The sequence below is a fragment of the Alosa pseudoharengus genome, unplaced genomic scaffold, assembly GCF_046254945.1.
Source record: "Alosa pseudoharengus isolate Yale_2024_CS ecotype anadromous, Long Island Sound unplaced genomic scaffold, YU_APseudo_1.1 YU_APseudo_1.1_scf_1, whole genome shotgun sequence".
Taxonomy (NCBI): Eukaryota; Metazoa; Chordata; class Actinopteri; order Clupeiformes; family Clupeidae; genus Alosa; species Alosa pseudoharengus.
This window is the reverse complement of record NW_027468564.1, coordinates 4,507,965-4,533,094: the sequence shown is the minus strand read 5'-3', so window position 1 is coordinate 4,533,094 and position 25,130 is coordinate 4,507,965. Positions and strand designations below refer to the sequence as shown.

Here is a 25,130-nt window from a genome sequence, read left to right as displayed (position 1 = left end):
GACATTTTTGCTGAATAAAATATACAGATGGGTTTTCTTTTGTAAGTACAACTGAGTAATTATTGGATTTGAAGGAGTATATACTGCACAGAAGTGATAGCAATTTTATTGGCTTTAGAGTGGGCAGAGTAATTACCATGGAAACAGCCATACATCAGACATTTATGAACAGCTAACATACACGTTAGCCATCACATTCATTAACACAAGGAGAGACTTTTCTTATCGTTGGTCAGTATTGTTATGGTTGTCGTTATAGTTATCGTTCCAGGTGTGAATGCCCCTTTCGAGTGGGCAGAGTGTTGCCATGGAAATAGGAGCCATAACATCAGACAGTTCGGCACTGCATAGCATACAATCAGGGAAAGCATTTAGATTAGACATAAATTAAGTACTTATGATGTCACTTGAAATGAACACCCTTTTCTCCATTCTCAAATTACATTCACAGAATGTCTGACAGTTCTTGCAAAATAAAACACTTGTCTCAAAAGTTTTACTTGTGCGCGGAGCCAAACAGTGTCAGAGTACTGATCCAGTGGATGATTGAAGTGTTCCCTTAATTTTTTTGAGCAGTATACTTATGATGTCACTTGAAATGAACAATGGGAGAGTTTTTATTTGGGTGCCAGCTCATGTTGGGGTATTGAGGGTAATGTGTCTGAAACGGGGTATCATGGCTTTGCATAAACACACACGCCACTTCAGAAATAGCCAACTGCCGTGTTATCTGCACGCATTTTGAGCTGGGATTTTTTTCTTTTTGGGGGCAAAGTCATGGAACATCAGGGAATTTTGTTGTAGTACTTGCCAAAATACAATAATACAGTATATGGTTATTAGCTTTACTGCTTGCTTGAGTAGATGTGGTTAGCTCAACCTTGTTTATTCAATGCTGATTTATTCATCTCCCACTCTAAAAAGTAAAAGATTGTTGAACGATACACAACTGGTCTGAAATCTTTGGTCTATTATACCGGTCATTATCTTGTAGGTCATGGAAATTCCGTTTTCAGACAGGAAAATGGAATGGAATCAAGGAATTTTACATTCTACAGGCCAGTAGGTGGCGGTAATGCACCTTATCGTTGGTTAAACGATAAAAGCCTAAAGAAGAAGAAAAGGAGTTCTAGGGAGTTTTCGGCAGCGTAAGTAAAGAAGACTCTGTGGACTAACACTTTTTCACGTTTTGTGTGACCTAAGCAGCATATTAACTGATCTCCGCGTGCAGTGCTTAATTGAGTTAGCCTACTTGAAGTAGCCTAGGTAAACATTGAGTTAAGACACAATTGTAATAGCCGATGTCTTGATCCCGTAGGCTACAGCTAAGTGCTACTCCAACATACCCCGTGTTAAGTAAGTGATGGACAAGCCATTTGCCAATTAATCATGTACACTAACGTTTATTTATTTAATAAATGCGAAATGATCTTGAAAGGCATTCTATTGTTTTTGTGTTACTCTGACTACAGGCTATAGCCTACAAAACGTTGGATAGGATCATCCTAGTGCGTTGGGAACATGGATCTCCGAAATCAGTCATCTGACTGTAACGTTAACGTTACAGAAACGCAGCAGATTGACCAGCTGACGGTGATAGTGAAAGAGGAAGATATAAAAGAGGAAGAATATGGTCATTTGACTGCATTTCAACACGATGAAGAAAATCCAGCGCTTCACCAATCATCAGACTTTGCAGAGTCCAACGCTGAAACATTACAGATAGCAGCGGAGATTGAAGTGAAGATTGAAGAGGACGATGCTCAAGAGCACGATTATCTGGTGGAAAGTAAGTCCTTTCAGATACCACTAGCCAAAACACACACACACACACATCTTAATTTTGACATATCTACAGCCTTTTTATGTTAGTTATTTACATTGATTATCTCTGGTTATTGACATATTAGGCATGGGTCATTCCACGTCAATTCAACCAGGGCCCACGCACTTAGGTCTCAAAAAATTCGCACAAAATGCAGGTGCACCTATGTTACCCAGGAGACACACTGTAAAATTATTTTTATGGGTCATTCCACGTCAGTTCAACCAGGGGCCCACGCACTTAGGTCTCAAAAAATTCTGAAAAAAATTACCAGGTGTACCTATGTTACCCAGGAGACACACTGTAAAATTACTCTTATGTAAGATCAATACTTTCCAAGATACAGCCAGTTTTACAGGGGGAGGGGGGTGTCGATTTTGTTCTGCCTCTTTTTTTTGTCAAAGTTCACAAGCCCACAGCGCAAGAACTAAACCATGTAGGCTCAAATTTTGCATGCTGGTACATAAGTAGGAATAGTATGTAGCAAAATCGTCACGTTTGGTCTGGATGATCCTGGATGGTCATAGCTGTCCCCCAAAGTTGATCAAAATTTCATTGGAGTTTTTGGCTAGGCTCTGTTTAGGCCTTCCAGGGTTCCTACGCAGTATGGAAAACCTGGAAAAGTAATTTCCAGGCATACAGACATCACACACACATTCACTAAAAGCAGAAAAAAGTAATTAAAAGTATATAATATAAAAAACACAACTAAGCAATAGGACAGTAGAAGATAAAGAATATTAGCCTGACGAGCCAGACCCACATTAAAATGTAGGGTCTGGGCACTCACCGTTCGCAGTGCTCAGTCCGAGGGGCGGGATAATCGGTTGTCTTTCAAATTCCCTCTGCACGCAATAGGACCGCGTTTTAGTCCCATGCGTTTTCCCACCAGCGGAGCTAGTTGGCTAGCTCAAACTTTTGCCAACTTAAAACAAGCTTAACTCGTGTCACACTGTTGGCCAACAGCAACATCCATCTTCTTTGTTTTCAAGTAGCAGGGAATTCAAGCCAAACTGTTGCAACTCTGCCATCAATCATTATGTTAAGCCTGCCTAACGACTCTCTATACACGATTTGATTGGCCTGATAGAAGTTTAATTTTTCGAGCTCACAAGCCAACGGAGAGTTGCTAGACTAGCCCTGGAAGAAAATGTAATTTGCTGCCACTAGGGTGCGTCTAGATTTCTAGGCTAAAAGAATATACTAAATATACTAAAATACAAATTATACTAAATAACACTTCTAAATCTAAATCAATTCTAAAAACAGTATCCACATAGTGGAGTGTGGAATTTTGAAATGGAAAATGTGTAGGAACCCTGGCCTTCAGAAGACATATTTGTACTCAACATAGGCTCGTGATTTATTTTCTTACTGAGATAAGTAGAAACACTCTCACAAAAAGCAATGAACAGAAACTAAAATCCTTCAGGGTTTTTTTTTTATTCTCCATGATCCCTTCTTTTTAAAAACACCAATTTGACTTGTCTTATGCAAATCTTTCTTTTTTACTTTCCACCCTGAACATGGGCAAAATGCAGCATTGAGATCAATGTGTTTTGTATACACGAATCCGACGAGCATTCTGTGGAGGCTGCCATCTTGTGGCGACGCCATTACTGAGCTGTTACTGGTATGTAAACAAACCTCCGTGATAACGCACCCTCAATGACAGCTACAGCCAGGCAGTATGGCTTGTTGGGTTGATGATGTTAGACAGTGGCATCCGGTCACAGATGAAGGTACAAGCGATCTTACAGATTATTAATGAAAATAGCTTAGAGTAGAGAATGAGGAAATAAAGACATAATTGGGACTAGGTTGATATTATATCTACTTAACTACTGTAGTTCTAATGTCAGCAATAACTATGCTAGCTAGGCTAGCTAACGAGAAAACTATAAAAATATCTGTCCATTTGGCAACAATAAATACATGAATGGATATCAAATAAACAAATTCATGTTTTTCATTTGTGACCATTGTTTATCTAATTTTCACATTTCAAAAGGAAAGGGTAAGGTACAGCTAACTGCTATCTGTGCAAACCGTATGCAACGTTAGGCTACCAGACAGGGGCAGTCGACCCGGGGTATTTTTTGTATCTCACATTTTTTTTGGTTCCAACTGGTAATTTTATTGCTGCTATTGGAACAATTGAAAACGGAACATGTTTTCCCACTCAACATTATAAAAGAAGTAGTGAGACAGTCCTAAATCGCGGGCTGTTATCCCAGTGGACGCAACGAATCCAATATGAGGCACTGGCGCAATGCTACCCAGCAACAGCTCAGTAATGGCGCCCGCTTACTTCCGGTAGTTTCGCCGGATTTGTGTATACAGTTACCACAGGTTACTCCATACAACCACAGTTGGCACTGTAGTAACTATATAAAACATATTGATCTAATTGTGTTCGTTAAAATACATCATATTGTAATTAGGGTTGCAAAATTCCAGGAATTTTCAAAGTTGGAAACTTTCCATGGGAATTAACGGGAATATACGGAAATTAACGGGAATGAACGAGAATTAATGGGAATAAACTGGGAATTTTTAATATGGCAAGTTAGTCTAGAACAGGGAACTTAAATGTAGTGGACAAAACCCCATCTTGCAGCATAATATTAGTTAAAACAACCTGATTTAATGCAATTTTAGTCAAATTTCTAACCTGCACATACGTCAATCCCATGCACACAGCAATCAGCATAGGCTACTAGACATAAAGGAAACCTATGGTGCGTTCATGTGCATGGGGAAAATCAATTCCCAGTGAAAATGTCATCTCATGTATTCCCACAAATTGGTGTGAAACTGGGCGAAGTTGTTGCCCAGTTATGGGCTTGTCGTCACTTTTGTCCTCATTCAAATGGGTGTACGTCATTTTGCATAAACTGTAATGGGACGATTAATCTGTCTGATTAAGCTTGACAATTATATATAACTTACATAATCTATAAGGTTTGGTTGGGGTGGTATGTTGTGTCATTGTATTTTTATTTGTTTTACCATTTTCTGGGATTCTAACTGAACAAACTGATAGTCAGTCAATGTTCCAACCAATTGGATTTTGTTGTTGAGTGGCATGGTGTATCTTGGGCAGTTCAGTGGTTTCTGTGTTGCTATCTTAGCACGCTAGTAAACCATAGGCAGAGAATGGGATTCCTGCTAGCATGGTAGCTAGCTTTGTATGCTAAGCTAAGTGAAAATGCGAACAAACAAATCATATTGCTTATTACGAAACAAAATGTTAATGTCTGTATATGAAACAGTAGGAATTACCAAAAATTCACAGTTAATTCCCGTAAATTCCCATTCATTCCCATAATTTCCTTTAATTCCATGAAAGTTTAACTTAACTTCCCATGGAAAGTTTCCAGTAAGTTTCCGTTTGGAACCAAAAGAATTGAGAAATGCTGGCCTACACTTAGTGTTTGATGCAGACAGATGGAGTGGGATGGTTTTGCTCATGTAGTGTTTGATGCATGTAGATGGAGTGGGATGGTTTTGCTCATGTAGTGTTTGATGCATGTAGATGGAGTGGGATGGTTTTGCTCAAGTAATGTTTGATGCATGTAGATTGAGTGCGATGGTTTTGCTCCTTTTGTGTTGATTGGCTGTTGTTAAGGCTGCACAATCGCGATTATAAATAACTCTTGAACACTTTTGCACTGTACTTAAGCATTTGTTTAAAATTGTATGATACATCAGATACAACACAACAGAAGATCCACGGACTGAATGATGAGCTCAACCTGCAACTCCCTCATTCTAATTCTAATTCTCTGTCTCTATGGTAACTCTTACAGGTGCATCAGAATATCCACACGGAACACAACAGAAGATCCATGGACAGAATGATGAACTCAACCTGCCACGCAAAAAAAAAAGGCACCACTGCACTCACTGCTGGAGGAGTTTCATAGTCCTGAAAAACCTTAAGAAACATCAGAAAAAACATTTTAAAACATCCTCAAAAGTACAAATACATTCGGGAAAGAAGCCTCACAACTGTTTCCAGTGTGGAAAAGGTTTTTTACACACGTCAAGTCTTTCACGCCACATGCGGGTTCACAAAGGAGAGGAGCAGAGTCGTGAAACACAAGTGCTTGAACAGACTGAAGAGAAGCGTTATAAATGTTCTCAGTGTGGGAAAGGTTTTTCACACACGTCAAGTCTTTCACGCCACATGCGGGTTCACAAAGGAGAGATGCCTCATGAAAGACTTGTGCAAATGCACACTGGAGAGAAGCCGCATAAATGTCGCCAGTGTGGAAAAACTTTTTCACACTCCTTAATGCTTCAATACCACATGGTAGAACATACGTTGAAGAAGCCTTACGAATGTTCCCAGTGTGGAAAAGGTTTTCCATGCACGTCAAGCCTTTTACGCCATAAGCGTGAACACAAAGGAGAAACGCCTCGTAAAAGACTCGTGCTTCCCCCCACTGAGAGGCGTCATAAATGTTCCCAGTGTGGAAAGGGTTTTGTACACCCCATAACACTTAAATGCCACATGCTAAAACATAAGGTAGAGAATCTACACCCTAGAGAGAAGCGTCATAAATGTCGCAAGTGTGGAAAGGGTTTTAAGCTCGCGTCAAGTCTTTCTCGCCACATGCTTTTACACGCTGGAGTGAAGCCTCATAAATGTTCCCAGTGTGGAAGAGGTTTTGTACACAAGTCAAGCCTTTCACGTCATCACATGCTTGAACACAAGGGAGAGATCCCTAGTGAAACATTAATGCCTACACCAACTGAAGGGAAGCCTCATAAATGTTCCCATTGTGGAAGAGGTTTTTCACACATGTCAAGTCTTTCACGTCACATGCTTGAACACAAAGGAGAGATCCCTAGTGAAACATTAATGCCTACACCAACTGAAGGGAAGCCTCATAAATGTTCCCATTGTGGAAGAGGTTTTTCACACACGTCAAGTCTTTCACGCCACATGCGTTTACACGCTGGAGAGAAGCTTCATAAATGTTTCCAGTGTGGAAGAGGTTTTTCAGACACGTCAAGTCTTTCACGCCACATGTTTGAACACAAAGTAAAACAGGACCACGGAGAATACGAAAGACACGAATTGTATTTGATCGAGATAGCACAGAACAGATGGTCGATTGATAGAATGATGAACTCGGCCTGCAGCTCAGAGGAAGTTTGCACCACTGTGCCGTCTGTAGGAGGAGTTTAAACAGAACACAGAACGGAAGATCCATGGACAGAATGATGAACTCAACCTGCAACCCCTTCATTCTAATTCTAAGTCTCTGTCTCTATGGTAACTCTTACAGGTGCATCAGAATATCCACACAGAACACAACAGAAGATCCATGGACAGAATGATGCACTCAACCTGCAACTCACATGCAAAAGGAAGGCTGTACCAATGTCTGTACACAGCCCTGAAAGAACTCAAGAAACACCAGCAGACACATTCTGTAAATGTACTCATTGTGGAAAGAAATTTACAACAGCAAAAAATAGTAGACGTCTCGTCGGTCATTCCATATTATGATAACTAAGGTGTGTGAGCCCCCCCCCCCCCTAAAAAAAATAATGTAATTTTGAATAAATATACATTTCTTAAGAAATGATACGATTTGATGTTGTTTAACTCATTTACAAATGGTGCACTGTCACTTTAAGAGCATTGTCTAGGCTTCACGGTATTCATAATATTTTGCCAGCTCCAATCAATTATAGCCTATGGCTGGTCCACAAACTCTAACATTGTTTGTGCCACATTTATAGCACAATATTAGCAATGATAAGTATACTATTAAGTTGGTATAAACAACCTTCATTTCCTTTGGAAATATAAGTATTTAATGACATGCTAGCTAGATATTTTCTGTTTGCAATTAAAAGTGAATTATGAACCTGGGAGCCACCTACAGTAGCTATCTGAGTGGAATGTGTTTCAATTGGCATCATGTGCTCAGTTTAAGGGAAACGGATTAGAAAGACCACTCTTCATATTCTATCACAGTCCAAATCAGTGTGTACAGCCTGTCAAAGTGCCCTCTCACCTTTTATGAATGGGCAGTGATGGGAACCAGATAATTCCGCTAGCGTTGTTTTTGTTGTCCTCATGATTTCCTTTTAATAGTTTCTTATATTAAAAATGTGAAATCAATTATCAACAATGACAAGCCAGCTGGAACCTGCCACTCTCTCTCCCACCAGCCAATCAGAAAAGAGTATTTCTTCTCTCCGGGTGAAGAATAAACGCTTAATGTCATCTTTAGCCAGGTGCTTACTCACACTGGAGAGAAGCCTCATAAATGTGCCCAGTGTACAAGTTTTACTTTTAACTAAGAAATTAATTAAAAAACAATGGGGGTCTATGGAGCGAGACGGCTAAATTTGTCTCTTTCACCTCATTGTTGTTGAGAAATCTCAGATTTGTTTGTCATTTTTGCAAATTCAGCATGGATTATAGGTCGAAGGTTGAATGAATGAGTACTTATGTCCTTTCTTGGTTGGGTCGTTGTTGCCCATAGCACAATAGCATTCTGAAGTGTGAAATTAAATTGAAAATTGAAATTAATTAATGACGTCATTGGCACGTTTGAAAGGCTTTTTAGGGGGAAAAAAATAAGTGACTCAAAAAATATAATAGGCTACTAAACAGTGTGCATTTTCTTTGGCCTCCCTTTCGAATGCAACATTCAAATTTCTGGACAAAAAATGATATCTCGAGAAGTGGATTTTGAGGGGGACAGCTCCATAGACCTCCATTCATTCTGCAATCGCCCGCTTGCGCCCTCACGTGGAACCAGAGACGGAACTGTTCTCCCCTTCTCTGTTACAGTCTAAAAGCAAGAATAGCGAACTCAAGGCTTCTGTAGTCCCACTCCAGCCCAGGAGGTGGAAGTAGTACACCTTAATCTTGGTTTACCAGTCGCCATTAAATGGTAGAAAAGAAGATCTGAAGATTCCTCCAGTAGGCTGCTCTGAAATAAGGGAATTTCACAACAAAAACAAAGTTTTGTTTGTCGTCGAGTGAGATTACCCTGAATGGAGGAATATAGAGTAATGGAATCGGTTTGAGGTAAGCTTTGCTTTTTATATCTTAGTATTAGCCTACTCATCAATCTTACGATAGTATTAACTACCGGCGGTAGCCTACTCAAAAATCTTACAACAGCAGCACTTCAGTTTTACAACAGCAGCATCAGGGAAAAGACAGACTGCTAACGTTACACAGAGTTCCCCGGTGTCCTGTACACATTTCCAACGATCGGCTCATTCAATGTAAGTTACTCGCCTAATGATCCCCATTTCCCAAGTGTCATATGGCAGTGATTTATTAATTTCCTCACTCTCCACTTCAAGCTAGTTTGTGTAGTGAGCGTTGCCCAAAAGCATAGTTAGTTGGCAATGGTAAATTGCATTGCAACCAACAAAGCTGATAGCTTAGTTAGCAACTATGCTTTTGGGAAACATGTCAAGTGCTAGCGGTGGTGATGAAACAATTAAATCGTTTTTAAAAGCGGAGATATAACTTAGCGTTTTGGAACCAAACTCTTCAAATAGTAGGCTACAGTGGAACACGCAGTTGCAGTTGATAACAGACTGGAGTGGAAATGTTGCAAAATAATCCCATTCGTTACAGTCTGAAAGCGAATTCAAGGCTCTAGGTGGTGGCAGTAGTTCACCTTAATCTTGATTTACCAGCCACCTTAAATGGTACAGAAGATCTAAAGATTCCACACCAAAACAACAAAGTTAGCTTTGCAAACAAAGTTTGGTTAGCATCTATTGAGATTACACTGAATAGAGGAGTATATTAACGAAATCTGTTTGAGGTATGCGTTGGTTATGAAAATGTATCATCTTAGTATTACAATTTTCTCTCACAACACCAGCACAAGCATGTATCAGTGAAAAGGCAAAGGCCCTATATCAAAGTAGTCCCCATTTCCCTAATATAAAAGTGGCTCAGTCAATCATTAATTTCCTCACTCTCCACTTCAAGTTAGTTTGTGGAGGAAGGATGAGAGGAAATGAGCCCCTTAGGTGACTTGATGACAATATCAATTTCAATTTAAGTATAAGTATACTCTTTTGATCCCGTGAGGGAAATTTGGTCTCTGCATTTATCCCAATCCATGAATTAGTGAAACACACTGAGCACACATAGCGATTTGATTCACGCTGCTAAGGCAGCCTGGAAACTACCGCCCTAATTTTTGCCTCAGATAGGGAACCAATCACAGAACAAGGGGGAAAGCAAGACGATGATGAGCTATGCACAGACACATTTGATAGACATCCGTGGCACCCAATAAACGGATCTGGGCATTTTTTTTCAAATATGAGAAAATTAACGTTTGGTTCCCAGACCACGTCTCATTGAGAAGTGGTGGCGCTAGCCAGGCTAGAGCACACAGTGAAGGGAAGCACACACTAATCTTGGCGCAGTGAGCTGCCTGCAACAAAAGCGGCGCTCGGGAAGCAGTGAGGGGTTAGGTGCCTTGCTCAAGGGCACTTCAGCCGTGCCTACTGGTCGGGGTTTGAACCGGCAATCCTCCGGTTACAAGTCCAAAGCACTAACCAGTAGGCTGGCCAAAATGTAATTGTTTTTGTAGAGCTGCAAAACATTACACATGTCTCAAGGCGCGAGTGTTAGACAATCAGAGAAAAGAAAAGAAAAGTAGGCCCTTGGGTAACAGGGGCGAGGAAAAACTCTCTAGAATTGGCCATACATATAGGAAGAAACCTCGAGCAGATCCACGATTCAAGGGCCTGACCCATCTGCCTAGGGTCAGATATAGGACAATAAGGTCTGTATACATGACAAATGCTTAAGTTAGTCGGGTGTAGAGAATAGGACATGGTGTTTAAAGCCACCTGAGGCGAATGTTACAAGAGGTGATGGTTACATATCCGGTATGATAATGCATTAATAACGAGCTGTGTGTGCAACGTGTTGATGATGTTGTTGAACGGATGGTAAATATCGTACCCTCTTTTTGCTATGTTCATGCTCTGTTTTTCAGACCGAGGAGGTAATGTGAGTTTGAAAGGCGTTAAAATAACACCAGCCTGTTGGCCCTGTTTTCCTCCTTTCCTCTATGAATACAGACAAGAATCTCCGGACAGGATCCTCGGACCGTTGCTATGGATCTTGGGCTGTCGGTAAGCTCTGACGGTAATGAAGCATTCCAGCTGCTAACACCAAAAGTAGAGGACATTAAAGAAGAGCAATATGATCACATGATCACATGTCAAGACGAGGAGGAGGAGAAGCCGCTCACAGAGCTGTTCTGTAAAACTGAGTCTCTTGGCTCTAATGAAGCATCACAGACAACAGTGGAGGTTGAAGTGAAATTAGAGGATGATGAGGATGAAGAATACCAAGATGATTCTCTTCAGGGAGGTAGGACTTAGGAACTACATACTGATACACTAAGAGTTCATTCATTAAAATGTTGCCAGTTTGCAGATATGTAGTAGTCTACCGTTGGATCCATTGGAATGGATTTACTACCATTTTGCCAGGTTGATGGGGTCAGGTGGAGTCACTGGAGTCCTAAACTGACCTGTTCCCTACAGACCCTGTGTCTCTGGCCCACAAACACACACACACACAAACACACACACACACACACACACACACACACTCTCTCTCTTTAAGGCTACAGGCTGAAATGTGTTGATGCCGTCACAATTGAACACGGTCTTTGCTCCAACATTTACACTGCAGTCCTCAGCTCCTAACCCGACCTGTTCCCCACAGACCCCGTGTCTCTGGCCCAGATGAAGAGGGTATCAGTGGTGCTGGTGGACTGCTGTAGACCACAAGGCCAGCGAGGGAAGGAGGAGGAGATGCAGACGCAGACCAACAGAGATGCACATCAGATCGAGACCAGTAAGATACACACGCACACACGCACGCGCACACACACACACACAAACACATTCTCTCTAAGGCTACATCTACATGAAAGCAACGGTTGTATTTTTTCTTTTGCAGTGATTGTAATTCTATACATTTGTGGTTGAAGGCTTCAGATCAGTTTATTACCGCTTTCACTCTGTGTTTGTAGTTCAGTTAGGCTTCCTGGGGGAGTGGCTTGGTAGAACAGCGAAGAGCGGTGAAATGCAGGGGATTATGGGAGTTGTAGTTCTGTTAGGCTTCCTGGGGGAGTGGCTTGGTAGAACAGCGAAGAGCGGTGAAATGCAGGGGGTTATGGGAGTTGTTGGTTTTCACCCATATTAGCCAAAAACACGTGTTTGCCTTTTTCTGACCAAAATAAAATCCTTGCTTTATCACTTATCTTGGGTTGCAAAATTATTTGGTCTCAGTCTGGAGCCATGTCCTCTGATATCCACCCAACCTGTTACTCCTACACAGACACACACACACACACTCACACACACACACACACACACAGGTACACCCCCCTCCCTCAACATCCCATTACCGCCCCCCCCCCCCCCCTCCCCCACACACACACACACACACACACACACACACTATATACTTTTTTAATTACTACTTTTCATTTATTCTTTATAGTTGAGCTGAGCACAAGGAATTTCATTACTTATAATTAATTTTTGCAGACCGGAATTGTGCCGTTTTGCTCCCATAGAAACAAATTATGTTGCTCTATCTTGTTAGTAATCTAAGATCTTTGCCTTAAAGGTGCGATTTGTAGGATTGTTACCGAACGTTCTGTAGGCCAAAATCAAAACACTGGTGAACGTTCTCAAGACTACCAGATGCGAGCCTCTTCTGGGTTGCCAGATGTAATGAAGACTTAGCTAACGTTAGTTGACCTGCAGCTGCTTTAATGTTTTTTCCAACCATGACCCAGCTACACATTACGGAAACAGTGAAAACGAAAAATACCTCTCTAACCAACGTAACATATTTAGCTGAAGTTAGCAATGCAGATGAAGTTTAGCCTAGGCTACCTGTCGTGGAGAAATATGGCCAGCTCTGCGTCAGACTTGATATTCTTCGTTTGACGAAGACGTCACCATCTCAGGAAGCTCCTCCGATGTCCACTTAATTTGTTTCTTGTTTTAATTTTGGAAATTTGCCTGCCTCTCGTAGGCGTTCATGACTACAACTGACAGCTGTTGACAGTTGGCCTTCGCTAATTTGGCAACCCAAATAGGAGGACGCGCTAGCCCATTATTAATACGCTATTCTAGAATGAATCGTTCAAAACATAAACGAAAATTCCAAGAGATTCCGCCCCGTAACTCATTTTTTTTCATGGGTTTTACGGGGTTTTACAGGTTAGAGTAATATTGTCAAATAAGCCATTACTTCAATTCATCGTGTTTCCTTACTCTCTGACAACATATGGTGATCATTTTTGGAATGGTTACAGTTTATTTTCCATTATTTCCTACATACTGGTCCTTTAAGTGCTTCTTGCGTCATTCTAATTCTAAGTCTCTATGGTAACTCTTACAGGTGCATCAGAATATCCACACGGAACACAACAGAATGATGAACTCAACCTGCATCTCCTAGAAGGACTGTACCACTGTGCAGTCTGCAGGAAGAGTTTCACAGCCCTGAAAGAACTCAAGAAACACCAGAAAAGGCACTTTTGTGTCGTTAGTCAGAACACTGGCAAAGAACTTTTTAAATGTGACCACTGTGGAAAGATGTTTAGGTACATTTCAGGTCTTAAAACTCATATGCTGACTCACAACCGAAAGAAGACTCATGTATGTGCCCAGTGTGGAAAAGCTTTTTCACAAATGTCATCTCTTAAAAACCATATGCTTATTCACACTGGAGAGAAGCCTCATAAATGTGCCCAGTGTGGAAAAGCATTTAAAAGGGCCACAACTCTTAAAATCCATATGCTTACTCACACTGGAGAGAAGCCTCATCAATGTGCCCAGTGTGGAAAAGCATTTAAACAAATGTCAAAGCTTAACCGTCACATGCATACTCACACTGGAGAGAAGGCTCATCAATGTGCCCAGTGTGGAAAAGCTTTTTCACAAATGTCATCTCTTAAAAACCATATGCTTATTCACACTGGAGAGAAGCCTCATAAATGTGCCCAGTGTGGAAAAGCATTTAAAAGTGCCACAACTCTTAAAATCCATATGCTTACTCATACTGGAGAGAAGCCTCATCAATGTGCCCAGTGTGGAAAAGCATTTAAACAAATGTCAAAGCTTAACCGTCACATGCATACTCACACTGGAGAGAAGGCTCATCAATGTGCCCAGTGTGGAAAAGCATTTACACAAATGTCAAGTCTTAGGACCCATATGTTTACACACACTGGAGAGAAGCCTCATCAATGTGTCCAGTGTGGAAAAGCATTTACAGAAATGTCAAGTCTTAGGACCCATATGTTTACACACACTGGAGAGAAGCCTCATCAATGTGTCCAGTGTGGAAAAGCATTTACAGAAATGTCAAGTCTTAGGACCCATATGTTTACACACACTGGAGAGAAGGCTCATCAATGTGCCCAGTGTGGAAAAGGTTTTTATCGACCATCAGCTCTTAAAAGCCATATGCTTACTCACACTGGAGAGAAAGCTCATCAATGTGCCCAGTGTGGAAAAGCGTTTACACAAATGTCAAATCTTAGGACCCATATGCTTACTCACACTGGAGAGAAGCCTCATCAATGTGCCCAGTGTGGAAAATGTTTTTATCAAACATCAACTCTTAAACGCCATATGCGAACACACACTGGAGAGAAGCCTCATCAATGTGCCCAGTGTGGAAAAGGTTTTTATCAAACTTCAACTCTTAAACGCCATATGTTTACTCACACTGGAGAGAAGCCTCATCAATGTGCCCAGTGTGGAAAAGGTTTTTATCAAACATCAACTCTTAAAATCCATATGCTTACTCACACTGGAGAGAAGCCTCATCAATGTGCCCAGTGTGGAAAAGGTTTTTATCAAACATCAACTCTTAAAAGCCATATGCTTACTCACACTGGAGAGAAGCCTCATCAATGTGCCCAGTGTGGAAAAGCATTTACACAAATGTCAAGTCTTAGGACCCATATGCTTACTCACACTGGAGAGAAGCCTCATCAGTGTGTCCAGTGTGGAAAAGCATTTACAGAAATGTCAATTCTTAGGACCCATATGGTTACACACACTGGAGAGAAGGCTCATCAATGTGCCCAGTGTGGAAAAGGTTTTTATCGACCATCAGCTCTTAAAATCCATATGCTTACTCACACTGGAGAGAAGGCTCATATATGTGCCCTGTGTGGAAAAGGTTTTTATCAAACATCAACTCTTAAACGCCATATGCGAACACACACTGGAGAGAAGCCTCATCAATGTGCCCTGTGTGGAAAAGGATTTTATCAAACATCAACTCTTAAACGCCATATGCGAACACACACTGGAGAGAAGCCTCATCAATGTGCCTAGTGTGGAAAAGCATTTGAATGGACCACAATTCTTAAACACCACATGCTAGTATGGCACAGAGTATTGTACTCAAATATTATTAGTTATTATTAGATAAGTGTTTATGCTTAATATACATATACATAAGTAGGTTTGCAGACACCCCTTATTTAATGTAGCCTAATACTAGTATACTTCCAAACTACACACTATAGGACGCACGAGACCACCTGAAAGTTTAAAGCTGTGGGTTCGAAAGGAGTTCTTCAGTTTGTATCTGGGACTCGAGTAAAGCACCTGCTTAGCCACATATTGTTTCAACTCTTATTCTTTCAGGTGGGTCAATTTCACGTATGAATGGGTATTAACACAGTGTAACATTAGTGTATCTTGTCTGGTATAGATACTGCCATTTTGTCACTAATAATGGTTAGTATAAAACTAAGCGATTGTGTGATAAAACCGGATGAACGTTAATGTTAGTTTTGCTTGCGTGCTAGCATGCCCTGAACATCGTTAATGAACTTAGTCAGTGTGAGTGGTCAGCTGTAACGCTTGCCTCCACTATTACATAGAAATGTAAAAAAGCCAATGACAGGGCAGTAATATGAAATCTTATACCGATTCTCACTTGATTTCTTGATGACGGTAAAACGTCAACTGTCCGAGTGAAACAGCTGACTAGCAGCTGAGTGCCAGGGCAACGGGCAGCTCATTGGTCATTTGCACATAAATAAAGACGTGTAGTTTAGAGTAGGAATTTAGATGTTGTATTTATATGTTACATTATATTATATATTATTATAATTATATTAATATCATATTATATTATTATAATTGCACTGTAAGTTATAATTTGTTAGCCTATACTTTTTGTCATGTGTTGTATTGAGTTTGTATCTGGGACTCAAGTAAAGCACTTACCCACATATTGTTTCAATTCTTATTCTTTCAGAATAAACCACATCATTTAAATATGTCACCAGTGGAGTAAATAGAACTTCATATGTGTAACACTAACACACACTGGAGAGACAGGTCATAAATGTGCCCAGTGTGGAAATTGTTTTCTATTTGCTTCAACTCTTAGATCGATCCCATATGCTTACACATACGGGAGCGAAACCTCATGAATTGCGTTTCTAATCCCGGTTCTAATTAGAGTTCTCGCGAGAGCACAATGGACTTGTCTCTGTGAGACACTCTGGCAATGAGCAATGATGCACGTTACTTTTACCCCAACATTCCGGGGAACCAGCTAAACTGATGAAGACAGCGCTGCAACGTTGGAGGACAGTACACATTGGTCGTAGTGTTATCCGATTGTGTCAAAGTCCGAAATCATTCAGAGTAAACATGGTCTAGTGTTATCCAATTGCGTGCAGTGAGATTTTTAAATGCATGTTTGTTGCCGCCCCTCGAGTTGGGCCATTACATTGTTCATGGCCAGACCCTTAATCTTTCTAGATTACCAGGGTCTGGAATCTCCAGGCTAGGTTCTAATATGGCATCGGTGCCAATGCAAATGATATTAAAAACATTGAATACCAATGGATATTGGTGCCTCATTTTGTAATTATGTACACTTGAAAACCCAATAAATGTGACCAATAGCATATCTAATATCCATCTGCAAACTTTCACTGGAGAGAAGCCTCATCAATGTGCCCAGTGTAGAAAATCCTTTAAACAAATGTCAAATCTTAGGACCCATATGCTAACTCACACTGGAAAGAAGCCTCATGTTTGTGATCAGTGTTGCAAAGCCTTTAATAACATTACCTTTCCTACATAATTAATGGATGTTATTGTTTGATTATTTCTCAGAATAAATTTGCTGAAACAGTGCAGCAACAACCTTATCTGATTTGACACAGAATGACCCATGTTTTACTTTTTAGAACTTTGTTAAGAAATTGCATGTTTTTAATTTCACTTATCCAATTTGGACTGTTTTCAAAGTCTATTTTATATAATCCAAAATTGTGTTTGCTAAAATACATCATATTGTAATGCATTAGAAAAAAGGAACAACGCCAAGGAGGGTGACCACTTTTGCACTGTACTTAAGCATTTGTTTGAAAGGATTCAAAACCAAATTTGGAACCAAAAGAATTGAGAACCGCTGCTCTATAGTGTTTGATGTATGTAGCTGGAGTAGGATGGTTTTGCTCATGTAGTGTTTGATGCATATAGATGGAGTGCGATGGTTTTGCTCCCTTTCTGTTGATTGGCTGATGTTAAGGCTGCACAATTATCACAATCGCTGATTAGAAATAACTCCAAGGAGGGTGTCCCCAGTGTGGAAAAAGTTTTTCACACCCCTTAATACTTCAATACCACGTGGTAAAACATACGTTGAAGAAGTCTTACGAATGTTCCCAGTGTGGAAAAGGTTTTCCATGCACGTCAAGCCTTTCACGTCACATGCTTGAACACAAAGGAGAGATCCCTAGTGAAACATTAATGCCTACACCAACTGAAGGGAAGCCTCATAAATGTTCCCATTGTGGAAGAGGTTTTTCACACACGTCAAGTCTTTCACGCCACATGGTTGTACACAAAGTAAAACAGGAACATGAAGAATACAACGAAAGACACAAATTGTATTTGATCGAGAACAGAAGATCCATGGACAGAATGATGCACTCAACCTGCAACTCACATGCAAAAGAAGGCTGTACCAATGTCTGTACACAGCCCTGAGAGAACTCGAGAAACACCAGCAGACACATTCCGTAAATGTACTCATTGTGAAAAGAAGTAAAAAATAGTAGACGTCTCGTCGGTCATTCCATATTATGACTGTATGAGCCCCCCGCACCCCCAAAAAAATAAATAAAAAAATAAATAAAAAAGTAATTGTGAATAAATTTTCATTTCTTAAGAAATGCTACGACTTGATGCTGTTTAACTCATTTACAAATGGTGCACTGTCATTTTTAGAGCATTGTCTACTTCATGGTATTCATAATATTTTGCCAGCTCCAATCAATAGCCTATGGCTGGTCCACAAACTCTAACATTGTGCCACATTTATAGCACAATATTAGCAATGATAAGTATATGAAGTTGGTATAAACAATCTTCATTCCTTTGGAAATATAAGTATTTAATGACATGCTAGCTAGATATTTTCTGTTTGCAATTAAAAGTGAATTATGAACCTGCCACTTATAGCTATCTGAGTGGAATGTGTTTTCAATTGGCATCATGTGTGCAGCCTGTCAAATTGCCCTCTCACCTTTTATGAATGGTCAGTGGGAACTGGATAACTCCGCAATCTATAGCGTTGTTTTTGTTGTCCTCAAGATTTCTTTTTAATAGTTTCTTATATTAAAAATGTGAAATCAATTATCAACAACGAGAAGTCAGCTGGAACCTACCACTCTCTCTCTCACCAGCCAATCAGAAAAGAGTATTTCTTCTCTCCGGGTGATAATGAAGAATAAACGCTTAATGTCATCTTTAGCCAGGTGCTTACTCACACTAGAGAGAAGCCTCATAAATGTGTGGAATTGCATTTATACAAATTTCAACTCTTAAGGATATGGGCCCACTTCATAGATTTTCATTATTTGACCTGACTATCACCTATAGCCTACTGTTAATTGTTAACAGTTTACCTTTATGTATTCCTACCATCATCTTGTTAAACACTGACACGTCAGATCTGTATACTGTTGTGCAAATATTTTATTAAAACAACAACTTTACTTTTAACTAAGAAATTAATTCAAAAACAATGGGGGTCTATGGAGCGAGACGGCTAAATTTGTCTCTTTCACCACATTGTCGTTGAGAAATCTCAGATTTGTTTGTAATTTTTGCAAATTCAACATGGATTATAGGTCGAAAGTTGAATGAATGAGTACTTATCTCCTTTCTTGATTGGGTCGTTGTTGCCCATAGCACAATAGCATTCTGAAGTGTGAAATTAAATTGAAAATTGAAATTAATTAATGACGTCATTGGCACGTTTGAAAGGCTTTTTAGGGGAAAAAAAATAAGTGACTCAAAAAATATAATAGGCTACTAAGCAATGTGCATTTTCTTTGGCCTCCCTTTCGAATGCAACATTCAAATTTCTGGACAAAAAATGATATCTCGAGAAGTGGATTTTGAGGGGGGCAGCTCATAGACCAGGGGTGGGCAACTCATTTCCCCAAGGGGCCACATGACAAACTGGGACTGTTGAGGAGGGCCGGACCCAAAATACCGAACTCAAGCCTGAACTCAGTTCTGTTCAATTCTATTCTGTTCTTGTATAACATTAAGTAAATCATATGGTTTTGTTTACTAGTCGTAAGAACAGATGAAAATGTGAGGGAGACAAAGGAAAAACAGCAATATTTAATCTATGTCCAGTATTTAATCCTCATTTTCCAAAATGATTTTTTGACATTGACATTTTTTTCAGTTTTCAAAGACTGATATAAAAAAAGTACTACAATATCTATATAATTAGGCTAGGTCATGAAAATGTGAAGGAGTCAGTACAACCGATAGGCCTGTGCCACCATTTCATCAACACTCAGCAATATTTCATCATTAAATCATTACCATCATTAAATTAACTCTATGCCGAATTAGACTACGAAAATGTGGAGCAGACAATAGTAGGCTGTCATTAGTTAATCAACATGCACAAAGAAAACTATTTTAAAAATGTAGGCTATTTTTTTGCTTTAACTTTATGCACATAACTGTGATTGGTCAACTCGCTCTGTGTGTTGAGCCGGCTGCTTCAAGCAACCTGTGGGTAGTAGCATCATACTAGTTCGCTAACATAAGCTTTGCAAATAAACTCAGACATATTTTGGTTACAATTACGGGGTTATCCGATTGTAAACTGTCTATCTGCCAGTAACGTTTTGAAATGAACACTTCGTATCGCCAACGAGCACGAAGCTGAAGTTGGCCGCACATTCAGAATGCGGTGTAGTTAAGTTTCGATTCCACCTTAAATATTGCAATTTTCTACCGACAGGGGGCAGCGCTGACTGCAAATACGCGATGACACTGGCATTTGCCTAGTAGCAGACGAACATAGGCTACTCCTCACAGACGAATAAAAGCCTTTTTTCTGGTGACTCCATTGTCGACCAATCTTTAAGTAAATGATACAACATGCTTTCTGTCAAATAAATCGGTTCATATTGCACTTGTTTTGGGGGGGCTTTTCTGTTCTTTCTTTACATGAGCTATATTTCATATTTTACAATTTATGCACTAGATTTGATACCCATTGCTCACACATGATTTGCCGTGAGATATTACACCACATCCCGATACTACCGTCTCACAGCGTTCATATGACACCCAGCATGCCAAATTTCGTCGTGGAAAATGCCCATTTTGTTACATTTAAATGACTATATTTCATATTCCACAGTATATGCACTAGATATGATACCTATGGTCCATACATCATTTGCCGTGAAATATTACACCACATCCCGAAACTACAGTCTCTGTGCTTTCATTTGACACCATGCATGGCCAATTTCGTCGTGGAAAATGGCCATATTTCATAGATTTAATTTACATGAGCTATATTTCATATTCCACAATTTATGCACTAGATTTGATACCTATAGCCCATACATCATTTGCCGTGAAATATTACACCACATCTCGATACTGCAGTCTCTGAGCTTTCATATGACACCCTGCATGCCAAATTTCGTTGTGGAAAATGGCCATATTTTATAGATTTACTTTACATGAGCTATATTTCATATATTACCATTTGTGCACTTGATTTGATGCCTATTGCCCACACATCATTTGCCGTGAAATATTACACCACATCCCGAAACTACAGTCTCTGAGCTTTCATTTGACACCATGCGTGGCCAATTTCGTCGTGGAAATTCACCCTTTTATTACAATTGAAATTACATGAGCTGTTTTTCATATTCCACAAATGTATGCACTAGATTTGATGCCTATTGCCCAAACATCATTTGCCGTAAAATATTACACCACATCCCGATACTACCATCTCACATCGTTCCTATGACACCCTGCATGCCAAATTTCGTCGTGGAAAATGGCCATTTTCCTTACATTTAAGTTACATGAGCTATATTTCATATTTGACAAATTATGCACTAGATTTGATGCCTATTGCCCACACATCATTTGCCGTGAAATATTACACCCTATCCCGATACTACCGTCTCACAGCGTTCCTATGACACCCTGCATGCCAAATTCCATCGTGGAAAATGACCCTTTTTCATAGATTTAATTTACATGAGCTATATTTCATATTTGACAAATTATGCACTAGATTTGATGCCTATTGCCCACACATCATTTGCCGTGAAATATTACACCCTATCCCGAAACTACAGTCTCTGAGCTTTCATATGACACCTTGCATGCCAAATTCCATCGTGGAAAATGGCCATTTTCCTTACATTTAAGTTACATGAGCTATATTTCATATTTTACAATTTATGCACTAGATTTGATACCTATTGCCCACACATCATTTGCCGTGAAATATTACACCACATCCCGAAACTACAGTCTCTGAGCTTTCATTTGACACCATGCATGGCCAATTTCGTCGTGGAAATTCACCCTTTTATTACAATTGAAATTACATGAGCTGTTTTTCATATTCCACAAATGTATGCACTAGATATGATGCCTATTGCCCAAACATCATTTGCCGTAAAATATTACACCACATCCCGATACTACCATCTCACAGCGTTCCTATGACACCCTGCATGCCAAATTTCGTCGTGGAAAATGGCCATTTTCCTTACATTTAAGTTACATGAGCTATATTTCATATTTGACAAATGATGCACTAGATTTGATGCCTATTGCCCACACATCATTTGCCGTGAAACATTACACCCTATCCCGATACTAATGTCTCACAGCGTTCCTACACCCTGCATGCCAAATTCCATCGTGGAAAATGGCCCTTTTTCATAGATTTAATTTACATGAGCTATATTTCATATTCCACAATTTATGCACTAGATTTGATACCTATGGCCCAAACATAATTTGCCGTGAAATATTACACCACATCCCGATACTGCAGTCTCTGAGCTTTTATATGACACCATGCATGGCCAATTTCATTGTGGAAAATGGACATATTTCATAGATTTAATTTACATGAGCTATATTTCATATTTTACCATACTTAATACCTATTGCCCACACATCATTTGCCCTGAAATATTACACCTCATCCCGATACAGTCTTTGAGCTTTCATATGACACCCTGCATGCCAAATTCTATCGTGGAAAATGGCCATTTTTCATACATGTAATTTATATGAGCTATATTTCATATTTTACAATTTATTCACTAGATTTGATACCTATTGCCCATACATCAATTACACCATATCCCGATACTACAGTCTCTCAGCTTTCATTTGCCACCATGCATGGCCAATTTTGTCATGGAAAATCCCCATTTCATTACAATTGAAATTCTATGAGCTATATTTCATGTTTTACGATTTATGCAGATTTGATCCCTATTTGGCGTGACATACAGCACATCCAGATACAACAGACTTTGCACTACTTAAAAAATCTCACAAATTCTATGTGTGCTCATGTATAGCATAAATGAGAATTGCTCTCTTATTTCACACTTCTACTGTCAGTCATAACTGTTGAAATCTGACAATGATCACGAGGAGCGTGTAATTACATCCGTTGTGCAGTTATTCTTTTTTTCTGAAATATAGCTCATGTAACTTAAATGTAAGGAAAATGGCCATTTTCCACGATGGAATTTGGCATGCAAGGTGTCATATGAAAGCTCAGAGACTGTAGTTTCGGGATGTGGCGTAATATTTTACGGCAAATGATGTTTGGGCAATAGGCATCAAATCAAGTGCACAAATGGTAAAATATGAAATAAGTAAATCTATAAAATATGGCCATTTTCCACGACGAAAGTTGGCATGCAGGGTGTCATATGAAAGCTCAGAGACTGTAGTTTCGGGATGTGGTGTAATATTTTACGGCAAATGATGTTTGGGTAATAGGCATCAAATCAAGTGCACAAATGGTAAAATATGAAATAAGTAAATCTATAAAATATGGCCATTTTCCACGACGAAAGTTGGCATGCAGGGTGTCATATGAAAGCTCAGAGACTGTAGTTTCGGGATGTGGTGTAATATTTTACGGCAAATGATGTTTGGGCAATAGGCATCAAATCAAGTGCACAAATGGTAAAATATGAAATAAGTAAATCTATAAAATATGGCCATTTTCCACAACGAAAGTTGGCATGCAGGGTGTCATATGAAAGCTCAGAGACTGTAGTATCGGGATGTGGTGTAATATTTCACGGCAAATGATGTGTGGGCAATAGGTATCAAATCTAGTGCATAAACTGTGGAATATGAAATATAGCTCATGTAAATTAAATCTATGAAATATGCCCATTTTCCACGACGAAATTGGCCATGCATGGTGTCAAATGAAAGCTCAGAGACTGTAGTATCGGGATGTGGTGTAATATTTCACGGCAAATGATGTATGGGCCATAGGTATCAAATCTAGTGCATAAATTGTAAAATATGAAATATAGCTCATGTAAATTAAATCTATGAAAAAGGGCCATTTTCCACGATGGAATTTGGCATGCAAGGTGTCATATGAAAGCACAGAGACTGTAGTTTCGGGATGTTGTGTAATATTTCACGGCAAATGATGTATGGACCATAGGTATCAAATCTAGTGCATATACTGTGGAATATGAAAAACAGCTCATGTAATTTCAATTGTAATAAAAGGGTGAATTTCCACGACAAAATTGGCCATGCATGGTGTCAAATGAAAGCTCAGAGACTGTAGTATCGGGATGTGGTGTAATATTTCACGGCAAATGATGTGTGGGCAATAGGTATCAAATCTAGTGCATAAATTGTGGAATATGAAATATAGCTCATGTAACTTAAATGTAAGGAAAATGGCCATTTTCCACGATGGAATTTGGCATGCAAGGTGTCATATGAAAGCTCAGAGACTGTAGTTTCGGGATGTGGTGTAATATTTCACGGCAAATGATGTATGGGCCATAGGTATCAAATCTAGTGCATATACTGTGGAATATGAAATATAGTTCATGTAATTAAAATGTAAGAAAAATGGCCATTTTCCACGACGAAGTTTGGCATGCAGGGTGTCGTATGAACGCTGTGAGACGGTAGTATGGGGATGTGGTGTAATATTTTACGGCAAATGTTGTGTGGGCAATAGGTATCAAGTCCAGTGCATACATTGTGGAATATGAAAAACAGCTCATGTAATTTCAATTGTAATAAAAGGGTAAATTTCCACGACAAAATTGGCCATGCATGGTGTCAAATGAAAGCTCAGAGACTGTAGTATCGGGATGTGGTGTAATATCTCACGGCAAATGATGTGTGAGCAATAGGTATCAAATCTAGTGCATAAATTGTGGAATATGAAATATAGCTCATGTAAATTAAATCTATGAAATAGGCCCATTTTCCACTACGAAATTGGCCATGCATGGTGTCAAATGAAAGCTCAGAGACTGTAGTATCGGGATGTGGTGTAATTTTTCACGGCAAATGATGTGTGGGCAATGGGTATCAAATCTAGTGCATAAATTGTAAAATATGAAATATAGCTCATGTAACTTAAATGTAAGGAAAATGGCCATTTTCCACGATGGAATTTGGCATGCAAGGTGTCATATGAAAGCTCAGAGACTGTAGTCTCGGGATGTGGTGTAATATTTCACGGCAAATGATGTATGGAACATAGGTATCAAATCTAGTGCATATACTGTGGAATATGAAATATAGTTCATGTAATTTAAATGTAACAAAAATGGCAATTTTCCACGACGAAGTTTGGCATGCTGGGTGTCATATGAACGCTGTGAGACGGTAG

At 39.6% G+C, this 25,130-nt stretch overlaps 2 protein-coding genes across 3 annotated transcripts in view; both read left to right on the top strand.

Moving 5' to 3' along the window:
* LOC143135896 (uncharacterized) overlaps nucleotides 1–16,250 on the top strand; it is a 70,551-nt gene extending 54,301 nt beyond the window's left edge. Inside the window, exons 3-4 of the mRNA XM_076296245.1 lie at nucleotides 11,580–11,711; nucleotides 13,275–16,250. Coding sequence (XP_076152360.1) covers nucleotides 11,580–11,711; nucleotides 13,275–15,226 — 2,084 coding nt within the window. The 3' untranslated portion in view covers nucleotides 15,227–16,250. The remainder of the gene's footprint in view (nucleotides 1–11,579; nucleotides 11,712–13,274) is intronic.
* On the top strand, nucleotides 1,106–7,368 carry LOC143136021 (uncharacterized). Of its 2 annotated transcripts, XM_076296452.1 has the most exons (4): nucleotides 1,106–1,148; nucleotides 1,319–1,356; nucleotides 1,473–1,789; nucleotides 5,638–7,368. In XM_076296452.1, the coding sequence occupies exons 3-4, from the start codon at nucleotides 1,522–1,524 to the stop codon at nucleotides 7,023–7,025; spliced, it is 1,656 nt and encodes a 551-aa protein (XP_076152567.1). In that variant the 5' UTR covers nucleotides 1,106–1,148; nucleotides 1,319–1,356; nucleotides 1,473–1,521; the 3' UTR covers nucleotides 7,026–7,368. The 2 variants fall into 2 exon arrangements, with proteins under 2 accessions (XP_076152567.1, XP_076152576.1); XM_076296461.1 differs by lacking the exon at nucleotides 1,319–1,356 and having other exon boundaries at nucleotides 1,118–1,148.
* Nucleotides 16,251–25,130: the final 8,880 nt, after the last annotated feature.

Bases quoted from the DNA above. Each gene is read 5' to 3' on its own strand.
- LOC143136021 (XM_076296452.1), top strand. From the start codon at position 1,522: ATGGATCTCCGAAATCAGTCATCTGACTGTAACGTTAACGTTACAGAA. The intron at 1,790-5,637 runs GTAAGTCCTTTC...TAACTCTTACAG, and splicing joins GCACGATTATCTGGTGGAAA to GTGCATCAGAATATCCACAC.